Source organism: Halichoerus grypus, chromosome 5 (assembly GCF_964656455.1).
Source record: "Halichoerus grypus chromosome 5, mHalGry1.hap1.1, whole genome shotgun sequence".
NCBI lineage: Eukaryota > Metazoa > Chordata > Mammalia > Carnivora > Phocidae > Halichoerus > Halichoerus grypus.
In genome coordinates, this window is record NC_135716.1 from 61,589,079 (window position 1) to 61,614,493 (window position 25,415).

The window sequence follows — 25,415 nt, forward strand, 5'->3', positions numbered from 1 at the left end:
CCCTCCTCTTATTAATGTGTTCTATCACATTGATTGATTTGCGAATGTTGAACCACCCTTGCATCCCGGGGATAAATCCCACTTGGTCGTGGTGGATGATCCTTTTAATGTATTGTTGGATCCTATTAGCTAGGATTTTGTTGAGGATTTTGGAATCCATATTCATCAGGGATATTGGTCTGAAATTCTCCTTTTTGATGGGGTCTTTGCCTGGTTTGGGGATTAAGGTAATGCTGGCCTCATAGAATGAGGTTGGAAGTTTTCCTTCTGTTTCTATTTTTTGAAACAGCTTCAGTAGAATAGGTATTATTTCTTCTTTAAATGTTTGGTAGAATTCCCCAGGGAATCCATTAGGCCCCGGACTCTTGTTTTTTGGGAGGTTTTTGATCACTGCTTCAATCTCGTTACTGGTTATTGGCCTATTCAGGTTGTCAATTTCTTCCTGTTTCAGTCTTGGCAGCTTATAGGTTTCCAGGAAGGCCTCCATTTCATCCAGATTGCTCAGTTTATTGGCATATAGTTGTTGATAATAATTTCTAGAATTGTTTCTATTTCCTTGGTGTTAGTTGTGATCTCTCCCCTTTTATTCATAATTTTATTAATTTGGGTCCTTTCTCTCTTCTTTTGGATAAGTCTGGCCAGTGGTTTATTGATCTTATTAATTCTTTCAAAGAACCAACTTCTAGTTTTGTTGATCTGATCTACTGTGTTTCTGGTTTCTAATTCATTGATTTCTGCTCTAATTTTAATTATTTCTCTTCTAATGCGTGGCTTAGGCATTGTTTGTTGCTATTTCTCTAGTTCTTTAAGGTGTAGAGTTAGTTGGTGAATTCGGGATTTTTCTATTTTTTTGAGTGAGGCTTGGATGGCTATGTATTTCCGCCTTAGGACCGCCTTTGCAGTATCCCATAGGTTTTGGACCGATGTGTTTTCGTTCTCATTGATTTCCATGAATTGTTTAAGTTCTTCTTTGATTTCTTGGTTGACCCAAACATTCTTGAGCAGAGTGGTCTTTAGCTTCCAAGTGTTTGAATTTCTGCCAAATTTTTTTTTTGTGATTGAGTTCCAGTTTTAGAGCATTGTGGTCTGAGAATATGCAGGGAATAATCTCAATCTTTTGGTATTGGTTGAGACCTGATTTGTGACCCAGTATGTGGTCTATTCTGGAGAAAGTTCCATGTGTGCTCGAGAAGAATGAGTATTCTGTTGTTTTAGGGTGGAATGTTCTGTAAATATCTATGAGGTCCATCTGGTCCAATGTATCATTCAAAGCTCTTGTTTCCTTGTTGATTTTCTGCTTAGATGATCTGTCCATTGCTGAGAGTGGAGTATTGAGGTCTCCTACAATTAACGTATTGTTATCAATGTGACTCTTTATTTTGGTTAACAGTTGGCTTATGTAGATGGCTGCTCCCATGTTGGGGGCATAGATATTTACAATTGTTAGATCTTCTTGTTGGATAGACCCTTTAAGAATGCTATAGTGTCCTTCTGTGTCTCTTTACAGACTTTAGTTTAAAATCTAATTTGTCTGATATAAGAATTGCTACCCCAGCTTTCTTTTGAGGTCCGCTGGCATGGAAGATGGATCTCCATCCCTTCACTTTCAGTCTGGATGTATCTTTAGGTTCAAAATGAATCTCTTGTAGGCAGCATATGGATGGGTCCTGTCTTTTTATCCAATCTGCAACCCTGAGCCGTTTTATGGGAGCGTTTAGGCCACTCACGTTGAGAGTGATTATTGAAAGATATGAATTAATTGTCATCATGTTGCCTGTGAAGACGTTGTTTTTATAGATTGTCCCTGTAAATTTCTGTTGTATATCACTCTTGGGGTCTTTCTCTTTTTATAGAACCCCCCTTAATATTTCTTGCAGGGCCGGCTTAGTGGTCACATATTCTTTTAGTTTCTGCCAGTCGTGGAAGCTCTGCATCTCTCCATCCATTCTAAATGAAAGCCTTTCCGGATAAAGTATTCTTGGCTGCATGTTCTTCTCATTTAGTACCCTGAATATGTCTTGCCAGGCCTTTCTGGCTTGCCAGGTCTCTGTGGATAGGTCTGACGTTATTCTGATGTTCCTCCCTCTGTACATAAGGAATCTCTTCCCCCTAACTGCCCTTAAGATGGTTTCCTTGGTTCTAAGATTTGCAAGTTTTACTATTACATGCCGGGGTGTTGGCCTGTTTTCCTTGATCTTAGGAGGGGTCCTCTCTGCCTCTAGGACTCGAATGATTGTTTCATTCCCCAGATTAGGGACGTTCTCAGCTACGATTTGCTCAAATACATCTTCTAGTCCTCTCTCTCTCTCCACTCCCTCCGGGATTCCAATTATTCTGACATTGGAACACTTCATGGTGTCACTTATTTCTCTGATTCTATTTTCATGGATTCTGAGTTGTTTTTCCCTGGCCTCCTCTTTTCCCTTTTTATCTATTATATTGTCTTCCAGGTCGCTTATTCGTTCTTCTGCCTCAGTTACCCTAGCTGTTAGATTATCTAGATTGGATTAGATCTCATTGATAGCATTTTTAAGTTCTGCCAATTCAGCTTTCATTTCTGCCCTTAGAGACTCTATGTTGCCATTAATTGATTTCTCCATTCTAGCCATTGTCTTCACAATTGCTAGCCTGAATTCCATCTCCGATATCTTGGTTATATCTGCATCCATTTGTAAATCTGAAGCATAAATCATAATCTCTGAGTCTTTTCTATTTTGGGGGCTGCTCCTCCTAGTCATTCTGTTGATGAGTGTTTGAGGGAATGTATAGAGTCCAAATTATTGACCAGAACCCAAGCAAGATGCACCTGTTTTCTTGGGACCTTAGGGTTGCTGGCCTCTTGTTTTCCCAGCCTGTCTTCTGCAGGAGGGGCCTGCCGCGCTGTTACTCAGGCAACCCTGTTTGGGCGGAGTTGCCCTGCCCCTCTGTGGTGGGGGATGGGCTCAGCGGGAATCAGTTTTGGGGGCTTTTGTTCTCTGGTGGCTTTCCCTGGCGGCTTTCCGCGTCTCTTCCGCGAGTCAGAGCAGAAGAGACCGTTTCCAACCCTCTGTCCCAGAGCAGCGAGACCTCAGTCTGTTCTTCAGTGAGCTCTCCAGGCCACACTGTCTCCGTTTCTGTCCGTCCTGCTATAAACTGCAGCTGCCTGGGTTGTGCGCCCCTCCATGGCGCTCCCAGTCCTGCCTCCCAGTCAGGGCACGTCTCTGCCCTTTGTGCTTCTAAAACCGCCAGCCGCTCCCAGTTACCGCGTGTGACCCCTCCACTTCGGGTTTCTGCCCGGAGGCTGCAGTTCGCAGGCGCGACCCCGCCGCTCTGGGTTTCCATCCTGGGGGCTGCAGTTCGTAGGTGCGACCCCGCCGCTCCGGGTTTCCGCTCTGGGGGGCTGCCCTAAAGTCCTTTCCCCGCCGCTACCAGTCTGCGAGTCTGTGCCTGGTCCCCAGCGCGTGAGGCTGTCGCTCACCAGCGGTGTAGGATCCCCAGGGCCAGGCACCCTCCCGCTGACGTTTATCCTCTGATATCTGCCCACGGAATCAGGGCTCCCCTCTTCCTACCTCAAAACCAACTGCCTGCGATATTCTGTTCGTAGAGATCCAGATCTTCTTACGTCTCAGGCTGGTTTCGTGGGTGCTCAGAGTGGTCTGGTAGATATTCAGCTCAATTCTGGGGACCAGTTGAAATAGGGTCCCCTACTCCTCCTCCATCTTTCCTCTCCCCCCCATGCTATTACTTTAGAATAGGAGTCTTGGGTCAAATGCAGCCTGCTACTTGTTTTTCTTTTTGTTTGTTTGTTTGTGAATAAAATTTTACTGAAACATAGCAGTGCTTATTTGTTTACACAAGACTGTGACTACCTTAGCACCACAACAGTAATTGTAACAGGTAATGTCTGGCCCATAGAGTGGAAAATATTTACGATCTGGTCTTTTATAAAAATAAATAAATAAATAAAACTTGCCACCAATAGGAGACTGGTGTTTCTAGAAGAAGGAAGGGTAGTCATCAGGGAATAAGTAGCAATCTCTGTCATAGCTCCCAAATTCTATGATTCTATGATAACAAACAAATAAGAAACCCAAACAATTCATTTCATATAATGTAGGAATAATTTTGAAAATGTTAGTAAACACGTTAGTTGCTAAAACATGTTAGTAAATTCTAAAACACAAAGTTCTTTCTTGCTCTAACAGGTTGAAACTTGAGTTACACCTGTTAAATTGCCTTCTTTTTTATTCTGTCCACTTCCCCATCTTATAATGGTTGCTTTCAGTTCCAGCCCAGTTGTCTAAGATGTCAGCTAGCTACTCCTCTCCAGCTCTGAGTAAAAATCTACTTTATTAGGCAGGTGTCTTGCATAGCCTTCATTTTGGTGAAAATAAAAATGTGAAAAGATAAAGGGCTACCTTTGATCCTGGTGAAGCCTCCAGTACCCCCAGTGTAATATCTGGATTTGATAGTGAACCAGTGACCATCACTGTGGGAGGGGCCCATGGCTATTAGCTGGGAGGTACATTGCATTGACTGTTGTTACACTCATTTTTTCTTTTGCTGGTTCTCAAGTCATTTGGGGTGAAATTTAAAATATTTATTGCATTTTCTTATTCTTTTAGCTTTACTTTTTTTTAAAGATTTTATTTATTTACTTTGAGAGAGAGAGTGAGCAAGGGGAGGGGCAGAGGGAGAGGAAGAGAATCTCAAGCAGACTCTGCGTTGATTGTGGAGCCTGCTGCGAGGCTTGATCTCATGACCCTGAGATCATGACCTGAGCCAAAACCAAGACTTGGATGCTTAACCGGCTGAGCCACCCAGGTGCCCCTCTTTTAGCTCTTCAAGATATATTAGTGTCTTCCTAAAAGAAGTTTTATTTGCAAATGTGTGATTTTATTACTCAAAACCAAGAGTGGTTACGGTCTGAACAATAAAGGAGAGAGACTACTGGTGTTTTGCTGGGATTTAAAGATGGATCAGTTGGTGGTGTTTGTCATTGCATTAGGAAGGCACATGAGAACCATGTCATCTGTTTGTTTTCTAGTGCTTTCTATCCAATGCCTCTTTTATTTTTTTAATTAAAAAAAATTTTTTTAAAGATTTTATTTATTTATTTGACAGAGAGAGACACAGCGAGAGAGGGAACACAAGCAGGGGGAGTGGGAGAGGAAGCAGGCTTCCTGCTGAGCAGGGAGCCCAATGTGGGGCTCGATCCCAGAAGCCTGGGATCATGACCTGAGCCGAAGGCAGATGCTTAACGACTGAGCCACCCAGGCGCCCCCCCAATGCCTCTTTTAAAAAAGTTGATTAATTTATGGATTTCTGAAACCTCAGTTCTGATAGACAGTAGGTTTGGTGTCCTCCAAAGCTGCTCAGACCATTAGATTAATAGAGTATGTTTCTATTCGTAGAACTTTTTTGCGGACATTATTACCTGGTGGAATTATGCATGTCTTTTGAAACAAAACATCTCTAGGTAAAAAGTACAAAATATATCATACTGATTAAGTTTTCCATTTCACCTGTCACTGCCTTGCTCAAAGTTCTTAGTTTTTTAGTTTAGACTATTTCATTCAGAGAACAAGGCAGGTTGATTAATTTTTAAATTTTCTTCTAGTTATAAAATGTTGTGGCCTTTAATAATTTTGACTCTCAGTAAACATACTTTAGTGGGATAGTAGAAAACAGTGTGTAATTAGGGTGTCGTGTATTCTCTGTACATGCTGCATTCCCTGTCCTCCAAGTTTTTGCTCAAATGGCCTCTTGTCAGTGAGACCTTACCCAGTATACCCCATTTAAAAACAACTCCTCTCCCAGAACTCTTGATTTTCCTTGCTAGGCTCAACCTTTTTCTCTGTAATGCTTTCACCTTCTAACATTCAGTAAGATTTGCTTAGTTATTGGTTTATTTTTTTATTATCTGTTTTTCCCACAGTATATTGTAAACTCAATGTGAGCAGTAATTTTTGTAAGCTTTATGCACTATTTATCTCTAGAGCCTAGTACAGAGCCCCACATACAGTAGATGCTCAATAAGTGTTTTCTGTTAAGTTAAATATATCTTAAAAATTGTATATTTTGTAAGTTTTCTGAAAGTTATACTTAACTTTTTATCTTATATATATTTTTAAAGATTTTATTTATTATTTGAGAGAGAGAGCGAGCAGGGGGAGGGGCAGAAGGAGAGGGAAAGAGAGAATCTTAAGCTGAGTCCACACTAAGTGCATAGCTCAAGGTGGGGCTTGATCTCACAAACCTGAGATCACAACCTGAGCCAAAACCAAGAGGCAGATGCTTAACCGAGGTCCCCCAACAACACATTTTTAAATAACACAAAATTGAAGTTTAGCTCAACTACTATTTAAATGATTGAAAGTTAAGACATGATGAATTAAAAGGCATCTGCAAGAAACCCACAGCTAACATCATACTTATGAAAGACTGGATGCTTTCCCCCTAAGATCAGGAACAAGACAAAGATGTCTGTTCTTGTCACTTCTATTCATCTTTGCACTGGAGATTCTAGCCAGGGCAATTAAGTAAGACCATGAAATAAAAGGCATTCAGATTAAAAAGAAAGATGTAAAACTATCTCTATTCACAGATTATGTGATCTTGTATAGAGAGGATCCAAAGGAATCCACTAAAGAGGTATTAGAACTAGTAAATGAATTCAGTGAAGTTGGAAGATATGAGATTAACATGCAAAAATCAATAGCATTTCTATACACTAACAATGAACAATTAAAAAATGGAACTAAGGAAACAATTCTATTTACACTAGCATGAAAGAATTTAATACTTAGGAATAAATTTAATAAAAGAAGTACAAAACTTATATTCTGAAAAACCATAAAATATTGTTTAAAATGTAAAGAAAACCTAAAAAAAAACAGAAAGACGTCTCATGTTCATGAATCAAAACACTTAATGTTATTAAGGTGGCTGTACTCCCTAGATAGATTCAACTTTTTATTTTTTAAAGATTTTATTTATTTATTTGACAGAGAGAGAGATAGTGAGAGCAGGAACACAAGCAGGGGGAGTGGGAGAGGGAGAAGCAGGCTTCCCGCCGAGCAGGGAGCCCGATGCGGGACTCGATCCCAGGACCCTGAGATCATGACCTGAGCCGAAGGCAGATGCTTAACAACTGAGCCACCCAGGCGCCCTAGATAGATTCAACTTAATTCCCATAAAAAATCCAGCTGGCTTCTTTATAGAATTTGACAAATTTATTTGGAAAGTAAGCAACTCAGAACAGTCAAAACAATTTTGATAAAGACAAGTTGGAGGACCTAGACTTCTTGATTCCAAAACTTAATTAAAAGCGACAATAATCAAGACAGTATGGTACTGACTTAAAGCAAACATAAATATCAATCGAATAGAATTAAGAGTCCAGAAGCAAACCCATACATCTGTGATCAACTGATTTTGACAAGGATGCCAAGACCATTCAACGAGAAAAGAATAGTCTTTTCAAAAAATGTTACTGGAACAACTGGTCACATGCAAAAGAATGAGGTTGGACCCCTACCTCACACCATATATAAAAAATTAACTCAAAATGGATCAAAGGCCTTAATGTAGAAGCTAAAATTATAATACTCTTAGAAATAAACATAGGCATAAATCTTTGTAACCTTAGATTAGACAATACAACCAAAGGAAAAAACAGGTAAATTGGATTTCATCAAAATTTAAAACTTCTGTACATCAAAAGACACCCTCAAAAAAGTAAAAAACAATCCACAGAATGGGGGAAAATATTTGCAAAATATATATCTGATAAGGGACTTGTATCTAGAATATACAAAGAATTCGTCAACTCAATAATAAAAGAAAAATAAGCTAATTGAAAAATGGGCAAAGGATCTGAATAGATATTTCTCCAAAGAAGATATAAAATGGCCACATGAAAAGATGCTCAATCTCATTAATTATCGGGGACATGCAAATCAAAACCACAATGAGATACGACTTTAAACCCACTCAGATGACTACAGTCAGATATTATCTGTGATATTAACAATTGAAGATTGGAAGAAATTGGCACTCTCACACACTGTTGGCAGAAATGTCAAATGGTGTACCCACTTTGGAAAACAGTTTGGCACTTCCTCAAACTAGAGTCACCATATGATCCAGAAATTCCATTTCTAGGCATATATCCAGGAGAAATGAAACGTATGTCTGCATAAAAACTTGAACATGAATATTCATAGCAACATTATTCATAATAGCCCAAAATAGGAACAACCCATTAAAATGCCCATCGATTAATGAATGGGTAAATCAAATGGTGATATATCAGTACAATGGATTATTTGGCCATAAATAGGAATGAAGTACTGATACATGCTACAATACGGATGAACCTTGAAAACATTATGCTAAGTGACAGAAGCCGGACAGATGTATTGTATGACTTCATTTATGTGAAACGGCTAGGATACGCAAATCCATAGAGACTGAAAGTAGACTAGTGGTTGTCTAGAGTTAAGGGAGGAAATGGGTGTGATAGGTAATGCATACAGAATTTCTTTTGGGGGGTGATGAAAATGTTGTAACAATGATTGTGAGATTGGTTGTATATCTCTGAAAATTATTGAATTGTACACTTTATTTTTTTTAAAAGATTTTATTTATTTATTTGACAGAGAGAGACACAGTGAGAGAAGGAACACAAGCAGGGGGAGTGGGAGAGGGAGAAGCAGGCTCCCCACTGAGCCAGGAGCCAGACGTGGGGCTCGATCCCAGGACCCTGGGATCATGACCTGAGCCGAAGGCAGATGCTTAACAACTGAGCCACCCAGGCATCCCTGAATTGTACACTTTAGATGAATTGCATGGTTTATTAATTATAGCTTAATGAAGCTGTAAATAAAAAAGAAAAAGAGGAACAGAATATTCAGATTAGTGAGTTGACTGTGTTTATTAAATGGCTGTTCTGATTCTTCTCAAGAAATCGGTAGAATTAAAATCGTTTCTAAGGAGCAAATCTCCACTTGGCTCCTGGGGGGCAAGGGTGCTTTAACAAGTCTGGTTAGGTGTTTAGAAGTTTTTCTCAAAATTTCAGATAAATAGAGTTTTAAAAATCTGCTTGCTTCTCCCAGGGGAGGGATAGCTTTGTCAGGTTTTTGTGGCTCAGCTATTAGTGGGCGTAATGACGATCAACCATCTCAATGGGAAAGCTCCGAGAGCTGCTGGATTTGGACAACAATGGAAAGGGGAGAAGTTGAAAACTGCTGACAGAAAATGGATCTTGCCCGCAGGGCCTCGGAAGAGGGTTTGCATTTGGCACCAGCCCACGTCTGTAGGCTTTGCCTCTGTGAACAGAAACCAAGTGCAGTAACTTAACACCAAGCTCTTTGCTTGAGGCTTATTTTGATAACTGAAAAAGTTACCAAGACTTTATTATTCTCCTGTAAAATTTCCTCTACAAGAAGCTTTTTCCTCCTTCGCAAGTAATTTGGTTCAAGCTTTCGCTGTTTTGCCGTAAGTTGCCCAGAGCCAGTGAAAAATGGAAGTAAACATCTGATTTTTGCATTTCATCATTTCAAGTTGTTTTTGCCCTCTGTGGGTTTTATTGCCTAGATGCAGCAAACACTTAACGTTTCTACGCCATAAAAGATGAAATATTAATTTGATTTGATTTTCGAATCCCTTTCATGATGCAGCTTGGCATTTGCTTTTATGTATTATTGTAGCCGGAGCTTTGCAAAAACCTGAAATGAAAAGTGTGGTTGTTTTCTCTGCTGAATGTACCTTTTTATTACCTTTCCTTCAGTCAGTGCTCCCGGGACCCTGAATCCCTGAGATTGGGAATCTCATATTTCCCTCTGGTTACTATACAGAGTCTCCCTGTGTTGGCAGAGTTGAAGAAAGTGTTATTCTGGGTGAATGAGCCCCCTTTGCCTTAGTAAGAGTTAAATAGGAGCTTTATATTGATATCTCCATGATGAAGTCATGGAGGCGGAGGCTTTTAGAAGCTTGTATCCCATTGAAAGCCTTTATTGGTAATTTCAGCAAGGCTGTGCTAGAAATTTCGGAGCATTCTCTATTGGTTGGCTGCAGGCGGTCCCATCTGAGCCACACTGTGCCTGCCACCGGGTACTTGAAGAGGAAGCTGTGGTCGGAGAGGTCGGCTTCTGGCACCTTGTCCTCTAACCATCCGGCCCAGAGGCTTCTCTTCAGGAACTGGTGGCTGTTCAGTTCAATACACGTGGGCTGCTTTTCCTAATCCAGCCAAACAGGGCATGGTTCTATGTTTTGCTACCCCTAATTTATAATTTGACTCGATGTTATGCTATGAAATATTATGGATTTAATGAAAAACAGTCTGTTCCCTGCCTTAAAACAGCCACTGAATTATAAAAGAGATCAAAGTATATATATATATATATATATAATATAAATACATTCATTGTAATGATACACCTAATCATAGTTTATGAAGGGATTTCTGACATTTTTCACAAGGGTGATATTGAGATATGAAAGAGAAAGAGATGTATTGTGCTTTTGTGATACTTTGTGGATTTATGTATAGTTTGTGAAAAGGCATGCTTATATTCTCAGAGCATTTAAAATTTGCTAGCCTCAAGGTTTGCATTTTTAAGACCTTCTCTTCTTTTATTCTCCTTTTAAAATTCTTTTATTCCTTGATATTTATTTCCTGTAAGAAAATGTTTGCAAGGAAAAGCAGAAGCTTAAAAGGGTAAAATAATTTACCCTAGGTGATAGGAAAAGCATTTATTTTGTATCATAAGATTAGAAGCATAGTCTTTGGAAAAGTTAAATGAATTTGAGTTTGTTTCCCTGCTCTACCACTCATGAGATATTTCCTCATCTGTGATGTGGAAAGAAGCTATATTCCTTCCTTCCTTTTTTTAGAGATTTTATTTATTTATTTATTTGACAGAGAAAGAGAGAGAGAGAGCGAGTACAAGCACGGGAGTGGCAGGCAGAGGGGGAGGGAGTAGCAGGCTCCCCGCTGAGCAGGGGGAGCTCGATGTGGGACTTGATCCCAGGACCCTGGGATCATGACCTGAGCTGAAGGCAGTCGCTTAAGTGACTGAGCCACCCAGGTGCCCGAAGCTATATTCCTTCCAGTCGAAGACACCATAAATTGTAAGATGCACCATGATTTTGAGTTATTATGAAAGGAAAATGCTTTTAATTAGGCTAAGATACTTTTGTTTGTAGGACGCCTTCTGTTTCAAAGCCACTCAAAATCCAAACAATTCTGAGAATGAATTGGGATACTGTATGTGGCATAGAGTCTACACCTGTGTGTGTGTGTGTGTGTGTGTGTGTGCAGAAAGAGAGGGAGAGAGGGAGAAAGAGAGAATGAATGAACGAGAATGACCCACACTGGACTTCCTTCTTCTCCAGATGCCCATCCTGCTTCCTCCTCCCTCCCCCGTGCCCAGCTGCCCTTCCCTAGGGTAGCAGCAGAACCTCAAAGTCATAATAGCTTACAATCATATTTTTACTGACTGATTTATAGTCTTATGTTTGCAAGCCATTTCTTTTTCAGTTTAACGGAAGAAAACTTTGGGTGTGAAATACGTAGAAAGGATCAGTGAATTTAGGGAAAAGAGCACTGAGGACATCTAAGATTCTGAGTTCTTAGTTCACCACATTCTGCACCATTGTGATTTCGCAACAGAAAAGAGTTCTCAGAGGGCTACTGACATTACATGCTTGGTCACCTTTAGTGGTTTGGCAGTTAAACTTTTGCTAATAATGTTCAATTCGGAATTTTGATAACAGTGAAATTTTACAGGCATCATTTAGGGCCTGCCGGTTTTAAACGGATGTATTTTGCTTATTTTGGTCCCAAGTTAGATTTTAGATTTCCTCTTTGTAAAATAAGATATAGCCTAGTTCAGGAATAATTGAAAACTGAAATGAATAAGTCCTTTGAAGTTTTTATATAATAAATTCTAAATAACAAAGTTTGTTCTTTCATCCATACATTTCCAGGTCCTGGTAAGTGCTAAAAGGTATGAAGATAATAAAGATATAGTCCCCGCCACGTACAACAGCTTTACAGTCTGGCAGGAAAGAAAGAAGTAAACACAACAGACAGTGGCAGGTCTCACGATAAGGGTCATCCCTGACCGTGAAAGCAGATTGTTGTTCTTAACAAAAGCAATAGCGGCACAATGGAAGTTCCCTTCCCTGAGCCTAGAACATTCTTGATGATGAGCGGGTTCCCTAATTTCATCCTCCTCTTTTTTAGTTCAAGGTTTTTTTGTGTGTCCCAAATCATGCATTAAGCAGATGTATATTTTATGTATCCATTTTCAATACAGGTCATTTCTGCATATTGACAAAAACTAGAGTAGAGAGGAAAAATTCCACCAGTAGCTTTAATATTTGGTAACTCAGTGAATATCATCTTTTCGTAAAGACCTTTTGGCTTCATGAGGCTATACAGTATAAGGGCAAAAGCAGTATTGCAACTCAGGAAAAACGTCAGAATTGAATGTTATGGAACAATGTTTGATATAAGAGAAAGAGAGGAAGTAGGACAATTAACATGTCAATTTGCTTGGACACATAAGTACATAAAAAGATTTCCAACTGGAAAGCAGTAGGGTGTTGGCAGACGATTTAGGAAGTAAAAGCAGGGTTCTCTGCTTTGTCAACAGCTAACTAATGCAGCCCTGAGTTCTTTAGATTCAGGTATATACACACAGTAACTAAGTAGCTAACAGAGGTTTATGTGTTTAAGAACACATGGTAGCTAAATATCAAACAAAGGTTTATATAAAAAGAACACATAGAGGTTTAGTTGGGCCATTAGGAGTAGTTTAAATTCAATCCTATAGATAAAATAGCATATAGAAATTTTGCCTAATTCCAATATACTTATTTGTGCAAATGTTAAACTCATTCATGTTAGGCAGATAATAATGATGTTCATACTTCTGATGATGATGATCACCAACATTTATTAAGTATATACTATGGGGTCAGACACTGTTGTAAGCACTTTATTTTTTTTTTAATTTTTTAAAAGTTTTTATTTATTTATTTATTTATTTAAGTAATCCCTACACCCAACATGGGGATTGAACTCACGACCCCCAAAATCAAGAGTCGTAGTTCCTCTGACTGAACCAGGCAGGTGCCCCTGTTTTAAGCACTTTATATGTCTTAATTCATTTAAACCTAACAACCTATGAGGAAGATACTATTTTTTCTTTAAGATTTTATTTATTTATTTGAGAGAGAGAGCACTAGAGAGACCGAGCAAGCACAAGTGGGGGGCAGAGGGAGAGGGAGAAGCAGGCTCCCGAAGTAGGGCTCGATCCCAGGACCCCGGGATCATCACCTGAACCGAAGGCAGACGCTTAACCAACTGAGCCACCCAGGCGCCCCTGTATCCACATTTTACAGATGAGAAAATCCAAGGCCTGGGAATATTTAGAAATTTGTCCAAGGACACACAGTTTGTAGGTGAAAGAGCTGAGATTTGAATTCAGGAAATTTGTCCATGTGGCCTGCACTGTCACCTGCATTTGTCTCTTAGACATTGCTTTGGCTTCTATCCTCTACCACCTGTACCTTAGGCTGGGTCCCTGGGCTTGGTCCAGGTATTTCCATCTTTCCACGTTCAGTCCTTTTCCCTCTCCCCTCATACACAAGTCCTTGATGCTTTTCCCCACCCATCCTTTTGTACCTGACGGGTCCCATCTATGTCTTGGCCACTAGAGGGCGCGAGGAACAGAAACTCAGGGACTGCAGAGCCATCCTGCCAGGACTACGAAAGGGGCTTGATAGGGAGCAGAAGCTCCAGAGGAATGGAGGCAGTAGGCGGGGCGCTCTCTGGGGACTGAGGGAAGGGATGAGCACGGGCCAGTGAGGTGAATTTGAACTCAGACATGATGAGTGGCAGGTGGGCAGCTTCTGCTGGGAGAGCCCATCTTACATATTTACAGGTTTCCGTTGCTATCTGAAAGTCGAGTGTTCCAATGAAATCTTTCATAAGCTGAAATGGCATAAAGTGGAGAAGCAATTACAAATAATTTATATGGAAAAAAATTTTGAGCATTCCCAGACTCAAGAAACAACCTCTCTTAGGCTTTTCTGATACCTTTGGAACATCTTCCTAACGATGTGCAGACTAAATCAAGATAAAGTACAGTTCAGAGCTGTGGGGCCTGATGCTGAGACGCTGGGCGTAGTTGGCAGGGAAGGAGCTTGGCGGGGCCACTCTCGCTGCCTCTGTAACCCCTCGCTGCAAAACAAATGCTGAATGCTATTTTCACTGGTCACCTTTGTGGGGTTTTTTTCACCCCCAAAAAGTGAAAATCTTCTTTGGGTTTATTTTAATTAGCGAACACAAGTACTGAGGTTTTCCATAAATGCGGAAGTGGTGTGATGTGAACTTGGAAAAGCAGGGGATGCCTGTATTTCCCTCTCCCCACAAGGGAGTGGGGAAGTTGGGAAGGACTAGAGAACAGTGTGGTGGTGGGCGGGAAACCAACTTCCAGCCCCTCCATGCTCTGTACAGTCTGGTTTCCCCAGACTCAGGGGCTTTCAGAAAGGACAGTGAGCAGGTTTTACTGTTGTCCCCCATCCCCCTCCCCAACACCATCCCATATGCCTAATATTCTAACAACGGAACATTTGGGTCTCTTACTTAAGCTGGAGTTCTGAGCGATGTACAGATTAGCATCATGAATGGTCAGAATTTCTGTTTGGATAGTGCAGTGAGATTTAGATGGCAGGGGACATCTGGAGCAAATTTTAAGGGGTCTTCCCTCTGATTGATATAACCTCATATTTACTGATGACAAATTTCCTGTTTTTAAGAGTTGAATACCAAGTAGGATGCATAGTCAAGTAAGGTTTATTGCTTTTAAATTAGGACTTGAGCTATGAGCATAGAGATTTGTTTTGTTTGTTACCCCCAGGTCTAGAACAGTGTAAATTGTTCAACTAAAATAAGAATTTCATGGATGTATCACTTTCACTTTAAAGGTAAAGCTTTGCCTATTGATTCGTATAGATAACATGCACTTTTCCTTAATGATGATGATACTTTATTAACCAGCTCATTTGAGCCCAGAGCTCTGGTCAATTTACCTGAAAGATTCCAGGGACCTGTCAGTTCTAAGAGACATCTGTGGTGATGTGGACAGAGCGCTGGGCTGGGAATCAGAGATCTGTTTCCCTTAGACTCTCTCTTCTTTGTGTGCGCTACTGGGCTGGTCACTTCTCTGAGCTGTCAATTTCCTCATCTGTAAAGAGGCCATTACTGATTTTATAAAATCAGGACTCTGGTGAGGATTACAAAATGAACACTGGTTGCCAGGCAAAGCTCAGATTTTAGATTAATCTAATCCTCTGCTCCTTTACGTGGGTTGCTGAACACGCTGGAGCAAACCATTCAACCGTGAGCACTGGTGCAGCTGCAGACTTCTGAAATCTAATATCATCTGGACCCACTGGACTCTCCATTTGCAAAGCCTATTACATATTCTCATTTAGCACTCACTTTGCTTTCCTACAATGATTATTCTAACCCTTGGCTATATTTAAAGTTCTCCATATCCCTTTCCTCTAAGAGTTAGTTTTGTTTTCAGTTATACAGAAAAAAAACAAAACAAAACAAAACAGAAAACCACCCAGAAATAAAAACCAAAGCTATATAAAAAAAGAATCTATAGCATGTTATCAATTCTTAAAGTAAAAAAGCATGGAAAAAAGACTAGAGTGAAATATGCCAGAATGTAAGCAGTGGATTTTTGTTCCTTCATACTTCTCTGTGCTTTTCCAGTGTTCTGTTGCAACATGTATTACATGATTTTTGCAAAATGATGGAAAAATAATGAAACAGAAAAGCTACAATTTGAAGAGCTACCACCCACCTGTTGATTTATCCCCCATCCTATTCTCCCCTATCCTGTTCCCACCCTGAATGAAGGGGTCTCTCTCTCTTTCCCCATCCAGTGCTAATCTGATTATCTGTGCTATTAATTCCATATTCTCTTGACTTCTCAAGGATCTTGCATTGGCATTATTAGATAACCTTTCCCTCCACATTCAACCTCCCATTCCTTTTTAGCCTTTTTGTCTGTATATAAATATGCATAGTCCTCTCCTGTCTTAGCAAACGAACACCCCAAGCTCCAACTCTACCTTGACTCCACTCTTACCCTAGACCCTGTTTTTCCTTTTATATCTTAAATTCTAGAAAGAATCTGAATTCTAATTTCTAAATCCTCATCTCAACCCACTGCAGTCTGGCTTCTTCCCTCACAACATCCTTAACATTGCTCTTGCCAAGATCTCTAGTGACATAGTTGTCTCATTTCAGTCTTAACCTTATTTTTCTCTTCATACTTTGTTCAGTACAAATACTGCTACTTCTGTGAAGTCCTCCTTGATTTCTCCCAGGGAAGGCTCAGATGCTTTTGCTTTTTCCCCTGTATTCTCCTTGTCTTTTGTATAATTGTTTTATTGTACTCTGATTTGTGTATTTCTATTAGATTATAAGGTTCTTGGGGCAGGCAATACAACTGTTTTTTAGTTTTTTTTTTTAAAGGCTGTGAAATATAATGCACACAGAAATACATTAATTAAAATTTAGAGCTAATGAATAATCATAAAGTGAACACTTGTGTAACTATTACGTAGGTCATGGCATGGAGTATTTTCAGTAGTCCAGGAGCCCCACCTATTCCCCTACTATCTTGCGTTTATGACACTTAAATCCTGGGTTTCCTTCATAGTTGCACTGCCTGGATATGCATTCCTAAGCAAATCGTTTAGTTTTAACTGCACTTGAACTTTTTACAAATGCCATCATGTCATGTGTTCTGTTCTGTTTTGCTTCTCTCGTTGAATATTGTATTTGTATGATCCATCCTCATGGTTGTGTGTTACTATATTCCTTCATATTTCTTGCTGTATAGTGACATTTTGTTACATGAACTTACAACATGCAATGCATCCAGTAATGGATATTCGGTTTATTTCCAGTTTTTGGCTATTATGATGCTTCAAATGTCTTGTACACTTCTTTTAGTCCCCGTGTGCTTGAGTTTCTTCAAGGTGTAGATCCAGGAATAAAATTACCTGTTACAGGATGCGTATATCTTCAACATCTACAGGATGCATATGATGGCAAACTGTTTCTCAAAGTAGGTTTCACAATTTACATCCCACCAGCCGGGTAGAGTGCCCGTGGCTCTCTATCTTTGCCAACATGTGGTAGTATCGGACTTCTAAATTTTTATCAACACAAATGGTGTAGAGTAGTATTTTACTATGGTTTTAATCTGTATTTCCCTCTTAGCAATGAGGGTGAACACCTTCATGTGTTTATTGGCCAGCTGGATTTCCTCTTTAGTGAGGGGCCCATTCAAGTTTTGTTCACTTTTTTAGTGGGTTGCTTGTCTTTATTTTATTGCTTTGTAAAAGTCATTTTACATTTTGGATATGAGTCCTTTGAAAAGAAATTATACTATAAAATCATACACATTGAAGATTTATTGATTACAGTATTTTTTATTTTTTTACTTTAATACTAATAAGTAAGTAGAAACAGAATAATTAGAAAACAAATTATAGTATATGTAACTTCACTTAATCCTGTCCTTCCCTTCTTCTCTCTAGGTGTTATTATTGTCCCCAGTGCTGGTGTTGGTATTGTCCTGGGAGGCTACATTATAAAGAAATTGAAACTTGGTGCAAGAGAATCTGCCAAACTAGCCATGATCTGCAGTGGTGTGTCTTTACTGTGTTTTTCAACCCTATTTATTGTTGGATGTGAAAGTATTAACCTAGGAGGCATAAACATCCCTTATACAACAGGGTAAGTATCTCGAAAGAGCCATTTCATGTTATTCTAATCATGAATGAAGTGCAAAGCCCTATAGTGTTGGTACCCTAGGGTCGAACTAGTGTTCCCCCAACCAGGGAGGTCTCCCGTGCACGTTTCATCTCCCCAAGCTGAAGCACGCATGCACGGAGGGCAGGGACGATGGTCTCTCCTTTGTCAATGTTCCTTTCAAGCCTCACAGAGTGTTTCCCATAGTATTTTGGTTACAGCAGATGAGGAAATGCTTGTTGGGTTAATGAAAATTGTTCTTTATTTCTTTTCTTTTTTTAATATTTTATTTATTTATTTGACAGAGAGAGACACAGCGAGAGAGGGAACACAAGCAGGGGGAGTGGGAGAGGGAGAAGCAGGCCTCCCGCGGAGCAGGGAGCCAGACGTGGGGCTCGATCCCAGGACGCTGGGATCATGACCCCAGCTGATGGCAGACGCCTAACGACTGAGCCACCCAGGCGCCCCAAAATTGTTCTTTTTTTAATACATTTTGATTAGACAATACATCCACATAGTTTAAAAACATAAAATTCAATGAAAATACAATGTACACTGAAAAGTCTTGCTCTTACCCAAGTCCTCCGCCTCATTTCTCCAATCAAAGACGAACCAGGTAACCACTTGGATTCATTTCTTGTGCATTCTGCCAATGCTTCTTTCTATAAGAAACTATGCGTATGAAGGGGGGGAAATCGGAGGGGGAGATGAACCATGAGAGACGATGGACTCTGAAAAACAAACTGAGGGTTCTAGAGGGGAGGGGGGTGGGAGGATGGGTTAGCCTGGTGATGGGTATTAAAGAGGGCACGTTCTGCATGGAGCACTGGGTGTTATATGCAAACAATGAATCATGGAACACTACATCAAAAACTAATGATGTAATGTATGGGGATTAACATAACAATAAAAAAATAAAAAAAAAAGAAACTATGAGTATGTATTTAAAATCTTCCCTGTTTTATATCCAAAAGATAGCATTCATACGTACTTTTCCCACCTTAAAAAAATGTAACAATATAGCTTGGAGATCTTTCTGTGCCAATAATAATAATAATACAAAGCATAGCTAACCCTTATATTGACACTCTTCTAATGCTTTACATATATTAACTCATTAATCCTCATGACAACCCTATCAGGTAGGTTCTATTATTATCTTGATTTTACAGATGGCAAAACTGAGGTACAGAACACACATACTGGTGGTATGCTGATAATATGTAACACATGGCTAAGAAAAAATTTCCCATCTGTAGCATTTGCCAATTTCGGAGGTGTAAATATCCCCACCATGGCTGATTTCAAGCTAACAAGAAGATACTGAACACCAAGCTGGGAGGAGATGCCCAGTCACGTACCATTATATAATATTTCTCTCATACAGATATTTAGACCTAAATAGCCTAGTCAAGACATAGATAACAGTATAGTAAAATAACTAGGAGGTGATGAATTGAGTATTTATTATATTTGAAATAGTTATTTAATTATAAGTTTATATAATTTAATTTTTAATAATTGCTGTGCTAAACAAACTGTTGACAAAATCCTTGAAAATTGAGGATTTTGTGACCCAGGGTGACTATGCTGCATGTTACATAGAACTTAATCCAGACTTAACCCCAAACAATTCAGAGTCCATGCTTTTAAGCATGCCTTAAAAAAAAAAAAAAGTTTATTTATTTATTTGAGAGAGAGAGAGAGCATGAGAGGGGGTCTGGTTGGGTCAGAGAGAGAAGCAGACTCCCTGATGAGCAGGGAACCTGATTCGGGACTTAATCCTGGAACTCCGGGATCAGGACCTGAATCGAAGGCAGTCGTTCAACCAACTGAGCCACCCAGGTGCCCTAAGCACTCCTTTTAAAAAAATTTTTTTTATTTTATTTGAATTCAATTAATTAACGTATAGTGTAATATTAGTTTCAGAGGTAGAGTTCAGTGATTCATCAGTTGCATATAACACCCAGTGCTCATTACATTACATGCCCTTTTTAATGCCCATCACCCACCTATCCCTTCCCCCGCCTCCCTCCCCTCTAGCAACCCTGTTTGTTTCCTATGATTAAGAGTCTGTCATGGTTTGTCTCCCTCTCTGATTTCGTCCTGTTTTATTTTTCCCTCCCTTCCCCTATGATCCTCTGTTTTGTTTCTTAAATTCCACATATGAGAGAAATCATATGGTATTTGTCTTTCTCTGATTGACTTATTTCGCTTAGTATAATACCCTCTGGCTCCATTCATGTCGTTGCAAATGGTAAGATTTCATTTTTTTGATGGCTGAGTAATATTCCATTGTGTGTATATATATATATATATATATATATATATATATATATATATACCACATCTTCTTTATCCATTCATCTGTTGATGGACATCTGGGCTCTTTCCATAGTTTGGCTATTGTGGACATTGCTTTAAACACTCCTTTTAACTGCCTGTAACATTCCATTTAATTCTGTTTGTAAGTTAACCAGTCCCCATTTGAAAGGCAGTTTCCCATCTTTAGTCGTTAAAAATCATGCTGCAATAAATAACTTCATGCATATGTCACTTCTCCTGTGTGCCATGTATTTGTAGGATAAATTCCCAGAAATGAGATTGCAATGAATATTGCCAAATTTACTCCCCAGGTGTTGTATTAGTTTGCCCCTTCACCAGCAGTGGATCTGAGGATCGATTTCCTACATGCTTTCTAAAAGAAGGTGGAAAATTCTTCTTGGAGTGTTAAGAAAACCATAACTTTTATACATTTGGGTTTGTTAGGATCTGCTCATTGGACAGAACTCCAGTGCCTAGATTTTGGTGTTTGCTGTCAACAAGCACAGTTTCCTTTTGATTTTTAGTGGAGTTTTATCTTATAAAATGTTCCACTTGAAATTTGAAAAAGAAAAGCTTTAATTTCACTTAGCCAACCTAGAACATCAGGAAAAAAAAAAAAAGAGGAACTGCCAATCAGAGCTTATGTAGATGATAGAATATGGTCACTTGTCTCAAGAATCTTTTTTTCATCAGTAGATGTGTGTCTGGGTGATGCATGTACTGATACATAGCTTCTTTTAGTGACTATTAGAATGGCATAGGAAATAATGTGTTTAAAAATTTAAGGGCAGTATAGACTAGGAGCCCAGATTCCTGAGTTAAATCTGATTTTGCATCTTCACTCTGCTTGGCCACTTGCTTAACTGTAAGCCTCAGTATCCTCATCTGTAAAATAGGGTGATGATAATAGTGTCTTAGTCCCCCTTCGGGCTACTGAAATAGAATAGTGTAGACTGGGTGGCTTAGAAACAACAGAAGTTTATTACTTACAGTTCTGCAGTTGAGGATCAAGTTACCTGCAGATTTGGTGTCTTGTGAGGCTCCACTTTCTGGTTCATAAGTGGCCGTCTTTTTCCCTGTGTCCTCACGTGGTGGCAGGGGTGAGGCATCTCTCTAGAGTCCCTCTTATAAGGGCACCGATCCCATTCATGAGGGCTCCACCCTCATGACCTAATCACTTCCAAAGGCCCAGCCTCCAAATACCATCACACTGGGGGTTCGTTTTCAACCTATGGATGTTGCAGGGACCCAAATATTTAGTCTATAGCAATAAGAATCACTTGAGAAGCTACAGGCAAGGATAGTATGAGTAACGTGTAAAGCTCTCAGCTCGATGCCTGGCCAACAGTAAGTGCTCACTGAAAGTTAGCTCTGTTATCAGTCATCACTAATAAATTAAGAATAATTTCCACTTCTATTGAATTATTTTTATTACAGTTGGAAACAAGTAGAATTAAGAAGTTAGAAGCAAAAAACCAACAGTTTCCTGACCAATCCTGCTTCCTAGGGCAATAATTTTATATTCTTCTTAGCTGTCTCTTCTGGTATTCACCTCTATATTTTTAAGACATAATGTATAAATTAACCAAACTGGGACATTATTTATGACTTCCTATCTTAGTAAATGAGGAGTGCAGCTTTCCTTTCATATATTGTGGTCAAATCCTTCTTTGATATTTCTCGTGTTTGATTATGACAGTGTTATTAACTGCTGAGACACAAGTAGTGTGTCATGAGGAGATTTCCTCTTTTGTACAGCATTGATTTTCCTGGAATTTGTCTTATTTTCATTATCTTTGTTTTCTCTGAATGTGTGTCTGGCTTCCCATACTCTCTGAGGGCTCAAAAGATCTCACTGTGATTTTTCACCTGTCTGATGAACTCATGATTCCACTTTCCAGCCCTTGGAGTCTTCTAAATCGGAGCCCTGGTGCCCGTGCTCTAATCTGGACACAGTGCTCTCTGGTCCTGCTGCCCAGCTGTCACCTTTGTTCTCTGGGCTCCGTGGATGCCTCTTTTTTGGCTCCTCCCTCATTTTGTGAGAGAACATCCTCCAGTAGCTAGAAGAAGGCTAGACAGGCTGTCACTTCTTTGTTTTTGAAGATTTTTCATGAAATAGCTTTAAAAAACTATCATATTTGACTGTCAACTTGGCTGGGTAAAGAATTTTAGATTGGATGAATCATTTTCACTCAGAATTTTGAAGTTATTACTCCATTATCATCTGATTTTTCATGCTGTTTGTGGGAAGTCTGGCCTTTCTTTTTGCCAGTCTTTCATGTCTGCCCTATTTTTCCTTTCTAGGAGCTTCCAATTTATGCCTGGTATTCCTGAATTTCACCATGATATACTTTGGAATTTTTTCCCCCCCTCTCCTGAGCACTTAGCTTTATTGTCTGGAAACTGTGTCCTTCAGTTCCATTTTTTTTTTAATTTAAGTTTTGTTATTTTTTTTCTCACTGCTTTTTCTCTTCTCTCTCCTTCATTGGTCCTCTACTTATTCTTTATCATCTATTTTATCTCATTTTTTGTCCTACTTTTTGGAAAGGTTTCTTCAGCTTTATTTTTTCAGTCTTCTGCTGAATCTTTATTTTGGATATTGTATTTTTAATTTCCACATTTTGTTGTTGTTGATTTTTGATGGTTTCTTGCTTCTAGTCCTCTTGCTTCATGGGTGGAATATCTTCAGTTACTTCTCCAACATGATTGAGAGTTTCTTTTCCTTCCCGAATTGTCTATGTCCTCTGAATACCTGCTGTCTATTTATTTTGCTGTCTCAATTATGTTGGAAATTTCCATTACATTTTGGTGATCCTTAGCTTTCTCTTAGTGTTGAAGAACACGAATTTAAGAAGCTGAGTAGGTGCTCTGTGTCTGATGGCAGAGCTTGTCATTTGGTGGATCTCCCTGTCGGGTAATGGGAGGGCTGGAACTGGCATTTTCATTGGGGTGCTAGGTGTCAGAACCCGAGGTCTTACCTCTGGGGTGCTTTGGCTCCTCAGGAGCAGGATTCTCCTGTCTCTTGGCTGTGGCTGTATTGGGGTGGGTTCAGGGTTGTTAGCCTACCTGCTGTCATTCTAGAGCTGGGAGTGTGGGCTGGTGATGGGAAAGGGCCTGGGTCCTTCTGTTCATTCTGTAGAGTTTTACCTAATTCCCCTGCCACCATTCTAGCATCTCACCAAAGGGCTCCTTTATGTGTGATGCTCTTAAGTCCAGAGCCTTTGGTTCATTTTCTCCAGAAAATAAAGAGGTGGAGGAAAGAGTAGTCATCCATTATCTAGGGTGGGGATGGGCATCTGCTTAAAACTGTATCATATTTGGACCACCCTATTTCTTGTGTTGTCTGTCCCTGAGTTCAAACGGCCTGTTCTTTCCCTGACTACTGGCCTTTCCCATGCTCATGCATATTTTTTAAGTTTTCAACATCTACTTTGTTTTATTGAGTTCTTCTTTTTCCATAATCTTGCTTCAGTTGGACTAGTGGCTCTCTAGGCATAATTTATATCCTGGAACTTCCTTTCATAGATCTCAACTGTATCCACTAATTTTTGTTTGTTTATTTATTTGTTAACTCCTTGTTTTGCTAGAGAAAAATACCCAAATACCGTCAGAGGAAAGAGTACTTGGGAGTAAAATTTTCTGAGCCTGTCAGTGTATTAGTGTCTTTATTCTTCTCTCACTTAAAGGATAGTTTGAGTGAGCATAGAATTATAGGTTAAAAATTACCTTTCTGAGAACTTTGAAGCCATATCTAATGTTGCTGATAAGAAATTTAACTCCAGTCCTAGCTCTCATTTGTCTGTGGCCAACTTTATTTGGAAGTTTTTAGGAAATATTTTATTCAAGGTGCTCTGAGATTTCATAAGGAATGCTTTCCCCTCTGATTTTGTCTTAGCTGGGCCCTTCCAGTGTCACTTTCTCAGAGAGGTTGCCCCTCCCTGCCCAATTGAAGGGAGCCCACTCTCCCCTCATTCTTTTTTTTAAAGATTTTATTTATTTATTTTTGCGAGGGAGAGAGGGAGGGAGGGAGAGGGAGGGAGGGAGAGAGAGGGAGCACGAGTGAGGGGGAGGGGCAGAGGGAGAAGCAGGCTCCTTGCTGAACAGGGAGCCCGATGCGGGACTCAATCCCAGGACCCTGGGATCGTGACCTGAGCCGAAGGCAGACGCTTAACCGACTGAGCCACCCAGGCGCCCTCTCCCCTCATTCTTTATCTCATCACTCCTCCTTAGTCTCCTCATAGCACTTACCATTAGTTGAAATTACCTCATTTATTTATTTCCACTGCTCATGCCTCCTGTTTCTAAAATATGAGCTCCTCAAGAACAATTACTATAGCGGTCTCCATAATAGTTGCATCCCCATCATCTGAAGCAATTCAGGACGTTTGTTGTATGAAGGAAGGAATGGATGAATGAATGTCTTGGCCCAGGGCTTTGTTCATTCATTATGTTAGGCACCCTCTGATCCATCTTAATATAACATGTCTATCTTCTTGATCCCAGAGAAGTTTTCTTCTGCTATAGCTTTACTCACTCTCTCCGTTTTCCATGCGCTCCTCAGGACTCCTGCTAATCCGATGTTGGAACTTACAGACTGGTTGCCTGTATGTGTAGTTTGTTCTCTCATATTTCCTATGTCCTTTGCTATGAGAGATTCCTCCATACTTTGTTTTCCATTCTTTATGTAAAATTTTTTTTATTTCAAGAATAACTTTTTTCTTTGTTGTATTCTGAGTATTCCCTTTTCATAACATTCTGATGTCTTTTTAAGGAGTAATATCTTCTCAGATCTGTGTATATAATTAGATTTTTTTTCTTTACCTTGTTTTTATGCCTCACATTTTGCCATTTGATGTTAAGGGTCAGTTTTTCTGTTTGTTTATTCTGGGCTTTACAGGTTGACAAGACTCAGTCTAGCACCTTTCAGGTTATGTGCCCCACCCTCACCCCCATACAAAAATGAGGGAGTTTTATTCTCATTTGTCAACATCTAGAGTAGAAGCTTGCTATTTTAATTTCTTCCAATCTCTTTAGAGAAGAGCTTTCCAGAGAATGTCTGGGCTCTGATGTGGGGGTGGAGGTGAGTGCATATGAGAAAGGAAGGGCCCACCGATACAATTTTCTCTCCCTCAAACCTCAGCTTGATCCTCACCTTTGGCTTCTGCCACATCTGATGACTTTAAGCTCAGAACCTTGTGGAGCCTTGTGGAGGGTGCATGGGGCAGGTTGGCTCTTCTCCAAGGTGGGATCTGCT

At 39.8% G+C, this 25,415-nt stretch overlaps 1 protein-coding gene across 1 annotated transcript in view; it reads left to right on the forward strand.

Moving 5' to 3' along the window:
* The window catches only part of SLCO5A1 (solute carrier organic anion transporter family member 5A1), a 132,896-nt gene that overhangs the window by 87,146 nt on the left and 20,335 nt on the right, over positions 1–25,415 (forward strand). Inside the window, exon 4 of the mRNA XM_036109390.2 lies at positions 17,623–17,821. Within this exon, the coding sequence (XP_035965283.1) occupies positions 17,623–17,821 (199 nt within the window). The remainder of the gene's footprint in view (positions 1–17,622; positions 17,822–25,415) is intronic.